Genomic DNA, 14,818 nt, shown 5'->3' on the forward strand with positions numbered 1-14,818 from the left:
ACCATGCCCAGCTAATTTTTGTATTTTTAATAGAGGTGGGGTTTCACCATGTTGGCCAGGCTGGTCTCGAACTCCTGACCTCAAATGATCCACCTGCCTCAGCTTCCCAAAGTTCTGGGATTACAGGCATGAGCCACCATGCCCGGCCTTGGTCTGTACCTTTAACACCCCCAGCGTTTTCTGAAGAGTCACCAGAGAAGGGACAAAAATGAGGCCATAGCCTTACTGCTAAGGGACCATGAGAGGCTTGGGGTATAGCTGTCTGTTGAGACAGGTGCTTTACTACTTTGTAAGATGAAGAGAGCTGCCTCTGGCTGAGCACTGTCATTAGGACTCAGGGGATGGAAGCGTTTTGAGACCAGAGGGTTCAGTTTCAGGACTGGAGATCATAATGTGTCCATTTTACAGAGTGACAACTCTGTAGGGCCACTCTTCACCCTAAGATTGTGTCATTAAAGGCCAGGCACATCCTATTCACTCCTTCACCTCCTTGTGAGCCCCTCACATGCCTTCTGATGAAATGGTTTTCCCTAGAACAGTGTGTCCCAAGAAGCCCTGAAGGGCTGAAGATGTACCAGCTTTCTCTGCTATGTCCAGCAAGCGTATTTTCAGAAGGTAGGAGGCTCGGGCTGGGCTGGCCAGGCAGCCAGGCACACAGACTCCTCATTGTACATCCGAGCAGGGGCATGCAGGACTTCAACATAACAGCGCAAGTATCTATTTCCTGGGCACTATATGATCTAATGGCCTGTCACTTTGGGAAATGCTTTCTGAACAAAAGACTCAATTTATTTATTTATTTATTTTTTGAGACGGAGTTTCGCTCTTGTTGCCCAGGCTGGAGGGCAATGGCGTGATCTCGGCTCACCGCAACCTCCGCCTCCCAGGTTCAAGCAATTCTCCTGTTTCACCCTCCCTAGTAGCTGGGATTACAGGCATGTGCCACCACGCCCGGCTAATTTTGTATTTTTAGTAGAGACAGGGTTTCTCCATGTTGGTCAGGCTGCTCTCAAACTCCTGACCTCAGGTGATCCACCCTCGGCCTCCCAAAGTGCTGGGATTACAGGTGTGAGCCACCACGCCCGGCCTTTTATTTTTTTAATTATTATTTTTATTTATTTATTTATATTTTTGAGACGAAGTCTCGCTCAGTCACCCAGGCTGGAGTGCAGTGGCACGAACTCGGCTCACTGCAACCTCTGCCTCCCAGGTTTAAGTGATTCTCCTGCCTCAGCCTCCCGAGTAGCTGGGATTACAGGCGTGCACCACCACGTCTGGCTTAATTTTTGTATTTTTAGTAGAGATGGGGTTTCACCATGTTGGCCAGGCTGGTCTTGAACTCCTGACCTCAGGTGATCCACCAGCCTCGGCCTGCCAAAGTGCTGGGATTACAGGTGTGAGCCACCGCACTCGGCCAGGCTCGATTTTGAAGTTCTTGTGCAAGCAAAGCTACCCATATCCAGGAGTTTATGCACACAGTACTGATTCAATACCTGCGTCTTAGTGTTCCATCGGGAATTTTTCACTCATGAAATATGAGTTTAATACACGTGTTGGGACCAGGGAGAAAACCTTCCCTCTGTGCATCTGTTTTTGGAGAACACTGTCATGAACAGCCAAAAACATCAGATGAAAAGCGAGAGGGATACTGACAAAACAGGGAGTGTGGATTTCCACTTTGGGTGGGGACACTGGGAGACATGGTGACTCACTCTTCAGTAAGTGCATTCTTAGGCTCTTTACTCTGTGTGCATTTTTATTTTGTCGTGGGCAACAACATAATTTAAACGTGAAGAGCCATCCAGCATGTTTCTCAAAGGCAGACTTAAATGATATGAGGGGTGTGCCTAAATATATAATTTTTAATGGTTACCATATTGGAAACATTAGCCATGATCCCATCTGATCACTAGGAACATGAGCCAGTCTGGAGTTTCTGGAGAAATCCAGCTACCGCTGCAGAGGCAGCTGTTAGCTGTTGTTACCGGCATCCTTGTTAGCGACCAGGGAGGTTTCAGTCCCGACTCGTGTCTACCAGACACCCTGACAACTGGTTAGAAAGAGAGGACTGCACCCTTTCAGCCTGCGTACTTACTGTTGTTTATTGCTTTGACTTCTTTTTGTTCTCCGTTTTTATGTTGGCAGTATTTCTCGAGGTAGAGAACTTTCACCTTTATATTGTGCGGAGTATTTGTCCCTTCCTTGCCCCCTTAAAGAACACGTAGTACCTATGCCTTATAAGGTCTCTGTTTGATGTGAGGAATTTGGTCTTCTTGCAAGTCGGTTCTTGTAGAGGGGAGGCTTTGAGGATGTCTGGGCTGCAGCAGGCTGTCTTCGTTGCTGTGTGCACAGCCCTCATGGCAGGGCACACAAAGGTGGTTGGTTCTGACTTCACTGGCGGGACTCCATTGCCTTTATTTTTTAATTTAATTAATTTTTTTTTTTTTTTTTTTTTTGAGATGGAGTTTAGTTCTGTCACCCAGGCTGGAGTGCAGTGGCGCGATCTGGGCTTACTGCAACCCCCGCCTCCCGGGTTCAAGCGATTCTCCTGCCTCAGCTTCCTGTGTAGCTGGGACTACAGGCACACACCACCATGCCCGGCTAATTTTTGTGTTTTTAGTAGAGACGGGGTTTCGTCTTGTTGGCCAGGCTGGTCTCGAACTCCTGACCTCAAGTGATCCACCTGCCTGGGCCTCCCAGAGTGCTGGTATTACAGACATGAGCCACCGCATCTGGCCTCCATTGTCTTTATTTCCTTCTGCTGATAAGTTCTGATGCCAGCGAGACCCAGATTGTGCCGTAGGAAAGAGGGGGCTGGGCTCTTCCAGAACCCCTATCTTGCAGAAATCTCTCTTCTGTTCCTATGGACAGAGAATTGGGTATTGACCAGTGAAGACTTCTTACTGGGACTGGGCGTGGCCACTACAGGACATCTTCCAGAGTAAGAGGGCCAGCTGGGGGCTACTGGACCAGGGAGGACAGTGGCGGCCGCTTACTTGCCATGTGCTTTGTGTGCGGTGACTATGTAGCGACATTTGCAGCCGGACTCTGTTTCCTCCGTACAGACACTGGCAGCCCTACAGCCATGACATTTACTCTGTACAAGGTGGCAGGAGGTGTGGGAGGGCACCGGGAACCCAAGGCCATTTTACTACCCTTCCCCCAGCGCTCCTGTTACAGTGCTTGTGGGAGTCCCAGCTGTGCCTCCAGGTACAAATGGGTTTCTTCCTGCAGCCCACAACCCTGACAAGACATGCCTCCCGGGTGTGCTCCTAACCTGCCTCTTCTCTCTGCCCCCTCCCTCTTTCTCCTCTCCCCTTCCCCTCTCTTTCTTCCTCTTCCCTCCTCTCCCTCCCTCTCCCTCCCTCTGTTTCTCTCCCTTCCTTTTCCTTCTCTCCATCTCTCCTCTCCTTTTCCCCCCTCTCCCTCTCTTTCTTCCTTCCCTCTCCTCCAGAGGAGTCTGTTCAGGGATTTCTTTCTCTCTTTCTTCTACTTCCTGGAGGAGTGTGTTTAGGGATTGGCCACCTCTGACTTTGGAGGAGGGAGAAACCTCAGTGGGATGTGTTCCAGGGCGACCCCACCGCATCCTTGGAACTAGGATGATCTAGACGTTGGAAAAGACACCATCCCTGCGAAACCCCAGAAAAGGCTTAATTTGTGAAAAGTAATGGAGTGAGCTGTGCCGTTGGTAGAAACTGCTTTTTTCTTCCTTAACAGTTTAAATCTGTCATCCGTTCTCCATGAAGTGATTGGACGGGGCAAGACTCAGGTTTCCCATCTGTTCTCTGTTTGCATTTGGGCGCCATTTCAAAAACCACACGGGAAAAGTTTATAGGCAAACATTATAAAAAGTGACAGTCTGAAGTGCTGCTATCGCTGGTTTGGCAACGTAAAGTGTTACCTGAAATAGCTTACCGTTTCCAAACCCTTTTGCTGTTTCAACTGTCTGAAGACAACCCTCCCGCTGAGATGGGTGAGAAGTCCAGCTGGTTGTGTGCAGTGAAGTCACATAAGTCACAGCCTTTTTTGACTTCTACAAGATTTCCCCCTCCTGGGGCTATCTTCACATACAGCGAGGATTTTTTTCTCTGTTTACTTACAGAGAGGTAAATTCATGCAGCTTGTGGCTAGTGGCATCCATGTGATGTCACATGGAGAGGTCATGATCTCTACCATGATCTGCTGAGGGGCTTGGAGAGTCAGGCAGCCCCTGCCTCAGTTTCTTTCTCTCCCCAGTCAGAGGTCCTGTGAGCCCCCAAGGAATAACAGGATGGTTTTCTTAGGGAAGGAGGGAGGCCAGGTCAAGGCAGGAATTACTCACAGGCTATGTGCAGATGCCTGTTGTTATTCATACTATTTATTTGTTTGTTTGTTTGTTTGTTTGAGACAGAGTTTCACTCATGTCGCCCAGGCTGGAGTGCAATGGCACAGTCTCGGCTCACTGCAACCTCCACCTCTCGGGTTCAAGCGATTCTCCCGCCACAACCTCCCAAATAGGTGGGATTACAGGCACACGCCACCACGCCCAGCTGATTTTTTATATTTAATAGAGATGAGTTTCACCATGTTGGTCAGGCTGGTCTCGAACTCCTGACCTCAGGTGATCCACCCGCTTTGGCCTCCCAAAGTGCTGAAATTACAGGGATGAGCCACCATGCCTGGCCTATTTGTTTATTTTTAGAAACAGGTTCTTGTCTCACTATGTCACCCAGGCAGGAATGCAGTGGCGCGATCATAGCTCAGTGCAGCCTCTGGGGCTCAAACGATCCTCCTACCTCGGCCTCCTGAGTAGCTGGGACTACAGGTGTTTATCACCATTCCCGGCTATTTTTTTTTTTTTTTTTTCATTTTTTGTTGAGAGAGGATGTTACTATGTTCCCTAGGCTGGTCTTGAACTTCTGACCTCAAGTGATTCTCCCACCTCGACCTCCCAGAGTGCTGGGATTGTAGGCATGACCTGCTGTGCCTGGCCCATTTATTTTTTGATTAACTGTACAAGTACCTGTCTCTCTCATTTTTAAAGTGTCAAAACAGTCATTTTTTTTTTTTTTTTTTTTTGAGATGGGGTTTTGCTCTTGTTGCCCAGGCTGGAGTGCAATGGCGTGATCTCAGCTCACCACAACCTCCGCCTCCCAGGTTCAAGCGATTCTCCTGCCTCAGCCTCCCGAGTAGCTGGGACTACAGGCATGCGCCACCATGCCTGGCTAATTTTGCATTTTCAGTAGAGACGGGGTTTCTCCATGTTGGCCAGGCTGGTCTCGAACTCCCGACCTCAGGGGATCCGCCTGCTTCGGCCTCCCAAAGTGCTGGGATTACAAGCATGAGTCATCACGCCTGGCCAGTCAGTTTTTTTTTTAAAGAAGCTGCTTATGGCCGGGTGTGGTGGCTACCACCTGTAATCCTAGCACTTTGGGAGGTGGAGGCGGGTGGATTGGCTGAGCTCAGGAGTTTGAGACCAGGCTGGGCAACACAGTAAAACCCCGTCTCTACTAAAATAAAAAATTAAAAAAAAAAAAAGAAAATTAGCCAGGCGTAGTGGTGTGCACCTGTAATCCCAACTATTCCAGAGGCTGGGCGGGAGAATTGCTTAAACCCAGGAGGCGGAGGCTGCAGTGAGCCAAGATGGCACCATTGCACTCCAGCCTGGGTGAGAAAGCGAGACTCCATTTCAAAAAAAAAAAAAAAGGCCAGGCGCGGTGGCTCACGCCTGTAATCCCAGCACTTTGGGAGGCCGAGGTGGGCGGATCACGAGGTCAGGAGATAGAGACCATCCTGGCCAACACGGTGAAACCCCGTCTCTACTAAAAAAAATACAAAAAATTAGCTGGGTGTGGTGGCAGGCCCCTGTAGTCCCAGCTACTCGGGAGGCTGAGGCAGGAGAATGGCGTGAACCTGGGAGGCGGAGCTTGCAGTGAGCCGAGATCGTGCCACTGCACTCCAGCCTGGGTGACAGAGCGAGACTCCGTCTCAAAACAAAACAAAACAAAACAAAACAAAACAAAACCTGCTTGCTAACATGCTGCTGGTACTTCCCAAGTATTTGAAACTTCTGGGAGAAAATTCACATGGATGCAACTGAGCCTTATGCAACAGGGCTGCAGTAGTGTGGCCACAGCAGTAGAAACAAATGTTGAGCTGTGTCCCAGGAAGGAGACTTGGTGCCTTGTTTACCAATTTTAGGAAACAGTGACAAAGAATGTCCAACACTACTGTGAAGCTTGCTTGCTTCTTTTCGAATTTTAATTCATATTGTGAAAAATACATGGAAACATATTTTCTGTCTGTGGAAGCCTCTGAAAGAGCATTTGTGCATAGCAAAGCGGCTTCTGGAACCTTCTCCACATTGTGTTTTGTCAGGAGATGAGGGAGATGTTGGGCTGTGCACCCCTGGTGGATTCGCACAAGGTGAAAAGTATGCCACAGCAATGGGAAAAAGTAAATCCAGGAAGTGTTCAATGAGTGTAAAAGGAGTTATGTACATTTCCTGGGGATTCTTTGCTCTTTCACAGAGCAGGCTGTGTAGCCTGGTGGAGTCAGGGAGAGGTGGTCCATCCATGGGGGGTGACCAGAATTAGGGAGGCCCCTTTGCACATGCAGGCACAGAGGGGATTTGCTGGTTATCTTGGCTCCTCACAGCCTGGGGCCAGGTCAGTACCACTGTGGGGATGGACATGGAGGGCTCAGGGAGTACATGTTTGCAGGGAGTGGGCAGCGGGTCAGGTCATCTGCAGCATTCAAACCCAGAAGAGAAGCCAAGCCCTGTGGACGGCAAATGGACCCAAGGACACGGGCAGGGACAGAGCTGCTTCCGCTGAGCCAGCTGTTAGGGGCTTGTGTTCTTGGCCCCCTGGCTGGGGTTGTCTTTGATATGTGTCGTGTGTGCTGGGCCCTGCAGGCTGGGCTTGGGGGGCCACCGGGTGGCCTGGGAGGCTACGGGTATGGCATTTGGCCCATCCCCAGTGTGTGGCCCCACCCCATCCCTGCCTCCCGTCTTACTTACATCCTCTCTTTTTATTGCTTCTCCCCAACCTCTTTCTTGCTTTCTTGTGTGTTTATTCATGCATTCTCCCTAACATGTGCTTGCAGAGTCTTCTGGGATACCCAGGGGTATCACTGGCCTGTTTACTAAAGGTACTACTGATCCCTAAGATGGGCCCTTTGTGAAATGAGCACTGAAGGGGTGGAGGGAGGAGTCCTTGCTTTCTCAGTTTACCAAGACAGCAGTTACTGGTTTGAGACTTTGAAGAGAGGATGGCTTGATTTTTATGGATAAACATCATTATCTCATTGGTGTATTTTAGAGGGTGATATTTTACTATCCTTGAAGCTTGGATATCTAGATGACAGTTTTGATCGGGTTTTACTGGGATCAAAAGCAGTTTTAGTGCATCAAGTCATCTTAACTGTCATTGAGATGGGACTCCTGTAAAACCACTTTGTATCTGGAGATAGCGATCCAAGTGTCCCGGCTGGGCGCAGTGGCTCACGCCTGTAATCCCAGCACTTTGGGAGGCTGAGGCGGGCAGATCACGAGGTCAGGAGTTCAAGACCAGCATGGCCAATATGGTAAACGCTGTCTCTCATAAAAATACAAAAAAGTTAGCCGGGTGTGGTGGTGCATGCCTGTAGTCCCAGCTACTCGGGAGGCTAAGGCAGGAGAATCGCTTGAACCTGGGAGGCGGAGGTTGCCGTGAGCCGAGATCATGCCACTGGATTCCAGCCTGGGCGACAGAGTGAGACTCCATCTCAAAAAAAAAAAAGAAAAAGAAACCCAAATGTTCTGTGATTATCCTCTGAAAATCACGGTGCTTAAAAAATCACAGCAAGCATCTTCCACCTTGAAGAATAACAGTGATAGTGACAGTCATTAGCCCAACACATTGTAGTTGATGATCAGGTTCGTCTTCGTTGGCTCATTGGACTCTTACCAGTAATAAACCAGTATTTGGGTACTCTTACCCTGCAACAGATGGGGAACGCCAGGCCAAGAGGTGAAGCAGGAACGGAGAGGCGTGGGAACTCCGGGCTTCATCCTCTTCTCATCCAGGGCAGCACCCTTCACCAGGCATCTCCCATGTCCAGCTCCAAATAAGACACAGGTCCTCGCTGTCCCCTGTTCTTCCTTCTAGAACAGCAGGTGGTAGTCCAGCAGCTCAGATACCCCCATTTTCAGCAAGATTTTGGGGTTTACTGATTTTAGGTGAAGGAAAGGATTCTCAGTGAAAACACTTTCCTTTAAAAACAGGAAATCATACATCGTAACTCCTCCTTTGCCGGGAGAGAGATTTTTTCTGTATCACAATTGCAAATGCCTTGCTTATCTTTTTTTTCCCCCCAATGCAGTCTTAGAGTATTCCACTGCGTGACACAGGGACATGGTTGCACCTTATCTGAGGGTCAGGATGGAGCAGATTGGTGTGTGGGTCCCAGGTGCCTCCCCTGTAAGGGAGGGAAGCTTTGCTGCCTCTGCTCAGCGGCTGCCCTGGTGACCAATTCTGGCTAAGAGGAAAGTACATTCCATAACATTCCTGGTGACTTGCTGATCATGTGATGTTGTCATAATAGACATTGATCATTTTATGACCCAGACTAATCCAATGTAAATCCATTCTAACATGGTTGGTGCTGTTTCAGCAATGAGTTGTTGGAGACCTGGGACTCAAAGGACATCTTGTCCTTGCCTTAGCCAGCTGTCAAAGGGGTTGGACCAATAGCGTTTGGAGCCCCTTCAGCTCTCATGTTGCATGAATCTGTGACTCTAGGATGTTGGGAGTGGGAGATGGGCTGAGATTTGGGGCCAGACTGAATCCCTGCCCTCTTCTCCTTCTCATATTTCTCTTCCTTTCTCTTTTCTGTTTGGTCTCCATAGTTTAAAATATTTCTATTAGTCACTCAATTCAGCTGCATTTTGACTTAACCAGCCTTGAGAGACCTGCTCTAAGAGCGTTCAAACTTAAGTTCCCAGCATCTTTTAAACTTCGCTTTGTCCTTCACTTCTCAGCTCAAATGCCTGTTCTTTGGAGAAGTCTCTCTGATTGTCTTATACAACAGGGATTGAAACACTTTTTGCAAAGGCAAGACTGCAAATATTGTAGGGCTTGCAGGCCACAGGGTCTCTGTTGCAACGACTGAACTCTGCCCTTGTAACACACAAAAGCAGCGCCAGACAATAAGGAATGGGCATGGCCGTGTTCCAATAAAGCTTTGTTTACAAAAACAAGCTGCAGCTGGCTTGGCCCGCGGGCCATCTCATCCGCCACCTCCTGCCAAGGGACCAGCCCTCCCCTGCCACTGTTGTGTGTGCCCATACCTTGCCATGTCCTTCTTCCTAATGCTTAATCAAGAACACTGTATTTTTTGTAGATTTTGTATTTATTGTATGTCACCCCCACCATAATGGACGCTCCACAAGTGCAGGGTCTTTGGCTTGTCTCCTCTTGCTGCGGAACTTCCAGAATAGGCTTGTTATATAGTAGGCGTGCAGTAAATAATTGTTGAGTGAGAAAACAAACGTTAGAAACATAACCTGCCCGTCAGCTGGGCTTTCCTTGCTTTGGGGTGCGTTTGTCCATGTTACATTTAGCTTCTATTTTCCTCCTTTTGTTGTGATTCTCTCTTTGTGTTCACATGCTAGTTGGCATCTGGGGCTTGGCATGCATGCCTTTGGGGATGCCCCTTTGGGAAGCCTCGGGCCTCCCGTGTGGCTGTTGATGGTGGTGGTGAGGGGGATTTCTTGTCCCCGATGCATGTGGCCCTTGCTCCTTTCACAGTGGGACTGAAACACAGATTGACTTGATTTCAATCTCCTGTGGGAGATTTGTCCTTCTGAGGGGTGTCTAGGCAAAACAGTTGCCTTTGATCCTGCCCTGATTTGGTGCTCTCTCGGTGCTGGGAAGCTTTGCATTTTCCAGGCCTGGAACTCTGGGTCCCATTCACACTTCTCACTGGAGGGATGAAAGCCTGCTTCTTGAGCCCTCGTGGCCACCCCACTCCAATGGTTTCCTCTCAACTCCAGTGGAGAGGTTGTGTGGGTTGGATCCTTGTGGGTCCCATCCTGTAATGCATATCTGGGGACTGTGACCTTGTTTGACATGGCCATGTGTATGCCAAGCAGGATGGGATTGGTGGCGGGAAGCACAGAGAACCATGAGACCCATGCCTTTTCTCTAGGGTCTTGGTGTCTCCTTGGGGAGATGGGATGCGTTCATGAGAATATGGCGCATCCTGTGAGCTGGCAAAGTGGGCAGATGTATGGTGGAGGGGGAGGGAGCCAGTACACTTCTGCCCAGGGGGACTGATGCAAGGTGACCCCCATCACGGAGGACCCTGCTTGATTTGGGCCTTGGAGGGCGGATGACAGGGAAGAGAGGGAGGAAGGACTGTCCCTACAGAAGAAGCCTGGGACATGTGTGGCGGGAGTTGGTGAGCAGGGTGGGACTCAGCTTTGTCGTGTGGAGTCGGAGGCACACAGCACCCAGCGGCTTCATTTCAGGACCCCTGTAAGTGCAATGGAGACCGCCTTGCAGCTGTCTGGGCATTTTGCTCTTTTTGTTTTTGGTGTTAAGGCCTCCAGGCTTTCATCATTTTGAGGAAAACAGCAGGTTTCAGCTCACCCAGCACAGAATTAGGTCTCTAAACCGGCAAAGTACTGATCTGAACCTCAGAGCTCATGAAAACTCTGGGTGGCAAAAAATCTTGTAGAGGGATCCCTTAGTTTTCCTTGAGTTTGAGACATTCATTTTAAGAAGCCTGGCCTTGGGGCAACAGACCAAGTCTAGCACCAATAATTAAGAGTGTATGTGTGTGTGACGCACAGTCACGTTTCATGTACAAATGTGTAAAACTCGGCATTCTTACAAATAAAACCTACCACAATAACAGATTTTTGCAGGTATTACGGTGCCAACACACTTTGGCAATCAATTTAAACATTTTCTTGTGGAATATCCTTCCATGCTATGGTTTGGTTTGTTTCTAAAGCCCCATAGGATGTGGAAACTAAGTCAGGACCGATTTGCTGGGGGTATCCTCTGGTTGCTGTTCCAGATAACTTCCTGACTTCCTGGGGCTCGGGGAGAGGTGGTGCCTGCTGGGGCCATTTGCAAAGCAAGAACAGCTTCTCCTGGGAATAAGCAGGCCTCCACTGACTTTTGTTGGACGTTCTCTCCTCTCCCTCCTTCCCATCTGTCTCCGTCTTCTCTCTCCCACCTTTCTGCAGAGCCACCAACCAAATACCAAATCTCTCAACCAGAAGTGTACGTGGCTGCGCCAGGGGAGTCGCTAGAGGTGCGCTGCCTGTTGAAAGATGCCGCCGTGATCAGTTGGACTAAGGATGGGGTGCACTTGGGGCCCAACAATAGGACAGTGCTTATTGGGGAGTACTTGCAGATAAAGGGCGCCACGCCTAGAGACTCCGGCCTCTATGCTTGTACTGCCACTAGGACTGTAGACAGTGAAACTTGGTACTTCATGGTGAATGTCACAGGTGAGTTGGCCCGCCAGCACTACGCTCTCTCTTCTCTGTAGCCATTATCTGATTTACATTTTTTTGGCCAAGTGAAAAGGTAGTGAGATCTCTAATTGGATGCCAAGCACACAGCTTCATAGTTTTTGAAATTCTTCTTTGGGACCTGGTGCACCAGAAAGGCCGATCATTAAGAATGACAGAATTCTTGTGCACAAAGTAACATTTTTCTTAATATAGTACAGTTTTATTTAAGTAAATACATGCTTTTTTTTTTTTTTGGTACCACTGACATCTTTGGCATTTAGAATATAGGATTGAAATTTGGATCCTCAAGATTTCTGATTCGTTTATTAGAGTTTGAGTTTCTCTCCTTGATTTCCTTCTATGCAGTGAGCGGGACAGAACAGGCCCCCTTTGTGGCCGAGTTTAAGGTTCTGCTTTCAGAATGTTAGTTGATGATGAGAAGGGCCACACAGGGACTAAGTTTTGTTAGGGATCAATTTCTTTCTTCAAGGGGTTCCCACATACTGAAAGGTTAATGTTGGAAAAAGAGTCTTTGGGTGCTACACAATTGGTAAATTTGTCAGGGGCTTGAATACTGTTTGAAGCTTGAAATCCAGTTCTCATATATCCAGTTTTATAGCGTGTTTAAATAGCGTGAAAGCAGAAAACATTGAGAATCATAACATAGACCAACTGTCATCATGGAGGGAAAATTTAAGCCATTAAAACTATCTTAACTAAAAACAATCCCAGGCTCTTTGCGAGGGTTCCTGGGTTGTTGACTTTGCTATGGAGAAGGTCTCAGTTGTAGATAATTGCAACCTTTTTGCTTTGCAAAAACACATCCATGGAATATGTTCTTTTGCATACAGATGCCATCTCATCCGGAGATGATGAGGATGACACCGATGGTGCAGAAGATTTTGTCAGTGAGAACAGTAACAACAAGAGTAAGTAACTGCCCGGCTCCGATGGTCCCCGAGAGAGGAGCATGGAGGGAAGTCCTGCCTGTCACCTGTCTTCTTGTCAACTCTTCTGCACCATGCTGTGTCCCGCGGCCCTTGCCTTTCCCTGCTGTGTCTACTTTCCTGACTTTCAAACCTGAGAATAAACCAGTGTTGCTGCACAGCCTTCTCTATCGTTTGTCCTTTCTTCTCGTGTCACTGGTCATTCGTTTTTCAAAGCAGTTACTACTTTTCTTTCCTTGATTTTCCCTTTTCCCTTTGGCTTCTCCCTATTCAGAGACATAAAAATAGTAGAACCATGTAACATCTTGGTTTTCCTTGTAATCACTGATTGTACTTGGTTTAATCCAGTGGTGCGTGACTGGGGCGATTGCCTATTCTTGCTCTCCCAGCACATTGGGCAATATTTGGTTATCACAACAGAGGGAGGGGGTGCTGGTGGCCTTTAGCTGGGGAGGGGCCAGGGATGCAGAGCACAGCCCCATAACAAAGAATTATCTGGTCCAAGATGTCAATCATCCCTAGGGTGAGAAACCCGGCCTCCTACAACACACACCTCATGCTGAGTGGAAATGAAGGACATGTGCCTTACTTTGTAGACCACGATTGAAAAGGGAGCCAAGGGTGGCTTGCTTAATGAGGGCCATGAACACTGAGTGCTAACGTGGGGGAGGCCATTTACTTGCGAGGAAGAACCTGGCGTATCCTCTTGGAGCTGGGCAACCTGAGTTTGAATCTTTCTCTACAACTTCTGAGTTGCACATTTCACTTCCGTGCCTTAGTTTCTTTATAAAATGGGAATAATAATAATAATACTGTCTTCTGGGGTTGTTATGAGGATTACATGAGTTCCTAGTTGTGTAGTGCTCAGAAGAGTGAGTGCTTGCAAGTGTTTATTCAATACACAAAATACAATATAGCATTACTTGCATTTTCCAATGACTTGGCTAGAATGTTCCTAAAGTGTTTGTACATAGGGTATTGGGGTTCTCTGCTTACATGGTATAGTTTACATTTTTCTTAAAAGGATTTTAGTCAATTTAGTACATTTAAACAAGGCCTAAGTAATATACCACACCCGGCTAATTTATGTATATATATATTTTTTTTTTCCCAAGATGCAGTCTTGCTCTGTCACCCAGGCTGGAGGGCAGTGGCGTGATCTTGGCTCACTGCAACCTGCACCTCCCGGGTTCAAGCAATTCTCCTGCCTCAGCCTCCTGAGTAACTAGGACTATAGGGGCCTGCCACTACACCTGGCTAATTTTTGTGTTTTTAGTAGAGGTGGGGTTTCGCCATGTTGGCCAGGCTGGTCTCGAACTCTTGACCTCGTGATTCACCCGCCTCGGCCTTCCAAAGTGCTGGGATTACAGGCGTGAGCCACGTGCCTGGCCTAATTTATGTATTTTTAGTAGCGACAGGGTTTTACCATGTTGGCCAGGCTGGTCTTGAACTCCTGACCTTAAGTGATCCACCCGCCTCGGCCTCCTGAAGTGCTGGGATTACAGGTGTGAGCCACTGCGCCTGGCAATACTTTATTTTTTTGAGCAGTTTTAGGTTCACAGCAAAATAAAGAGGAAGGAACAAAGATTTCCCATATAATCTTCCCCAACACATGCATAGCCTGTCCTGTTATCAACATCCCCACCAGAATGGTACATCTGTTCCAGTTGATGAACCTGCACTGCCATCATTATCACCCAGTCTGTGGTTGACTTTAGGGTGTGTAGTCATACATTCTGTAGCCTTTACAGATTGGCTTCTTAGACTTAGTAAGATGCATGCAAGTTTCCCTCATGTCTTTTCATGGCTTGATGGGTCATTTGTTTGTAGCACTGAGTATTCCATTGTTTGTATGTATCAAAGTTTATTTACCCATTTACCTACTAAAAGATATCTCGGCCGGGCACCGTAGCTCACGCCTGTAATCCCAGCACTTTGTGAGGCCGAGGCAGGTGGATCACTTGAGAACAAAAGTTTGAGACCGGCCTGGCCAACATGGCGAAATCCCTGTCTCTGCTAAAAATAACGTAAGTTAGCCAGGTGTAGTGGTGCACGCCTGTAATCCCAGCTACTCGGGAGGCTGAGGCATGAGAATCACTTGAACCCAGGATGTGGAGGTTGCGGTGAGTCGAGATTACACCACTGCACTCCTGCCTGGGTGACACAGTGAGACTCCATCTCAAAAAAAAAACAAAACAAACAAACTCTGTTGCTTCCAAGTTTTGACAGTTGCAAATAAAGCTGCTACAGACATCTTTGTGCAGGTTTTTGTGGGGACATAGTTTTCAGTTACTTTGGGTAAATGTTAAGGAGTGTGATTGCTGGATTATGTGAGAAGAGTATGTTTAGATTTATAGGAAACCACCAAGCTGCCTTGCAA

The 14,818-nt window shown here is 48.0% G+C and overlaps 1 protein-coding gene across 11 annotated transcripts in view; it reads left to right on the plus strand.

Moving 5' to 3' along the window:
- Window positions 1-14,818, plus strand: part of FGFR2 (fibroblast growth factor receptor 2) — a 120,079-nt gene that overhangs the window by 21,505 nt on the left and 83,756 nt on the right. For 6 of the 11 annotated variants that reach the window (XM_032176262.2, XM_032176272.2, XM_032176230.2 and 3 more), the window contains exons 3-4: window positions 11,219-11,485; window positions 12,343-12,420. The exons of 2 other annotated variants lie outside the window; for them this stretch is intronic. In XM_032176262.2, the coding sequence (XP_032032153.1) occupies window positions 11,219-11,485; window positions 12,343-12,420 (345 nt within the window). The remainder of the gene's footprint in view (window positions 1-11,218; window positions 11,486-12,342; window positions 12,421-14,818) is intronic. 3 more of the 11 variants (XM_032176325.2, XM_032176282.2, XM_032176293.2) reach the window with 1 other exon arrangement.

Source organism: Hylobates moloch, unplaced genomic scaffold (genome assembly GCF_009828535.3).
Source record: "Hylobates moloch isolate HMO894 unplaced genomic scaffold, HMol_V3 SCAFFOLD_3, whole genome shotgun sequence".
NCBI lineage: Eukaryota > Metazoa > Chordata > Mammalia > Primates > Hylobatidae > Hylobates > Hylobates moloch.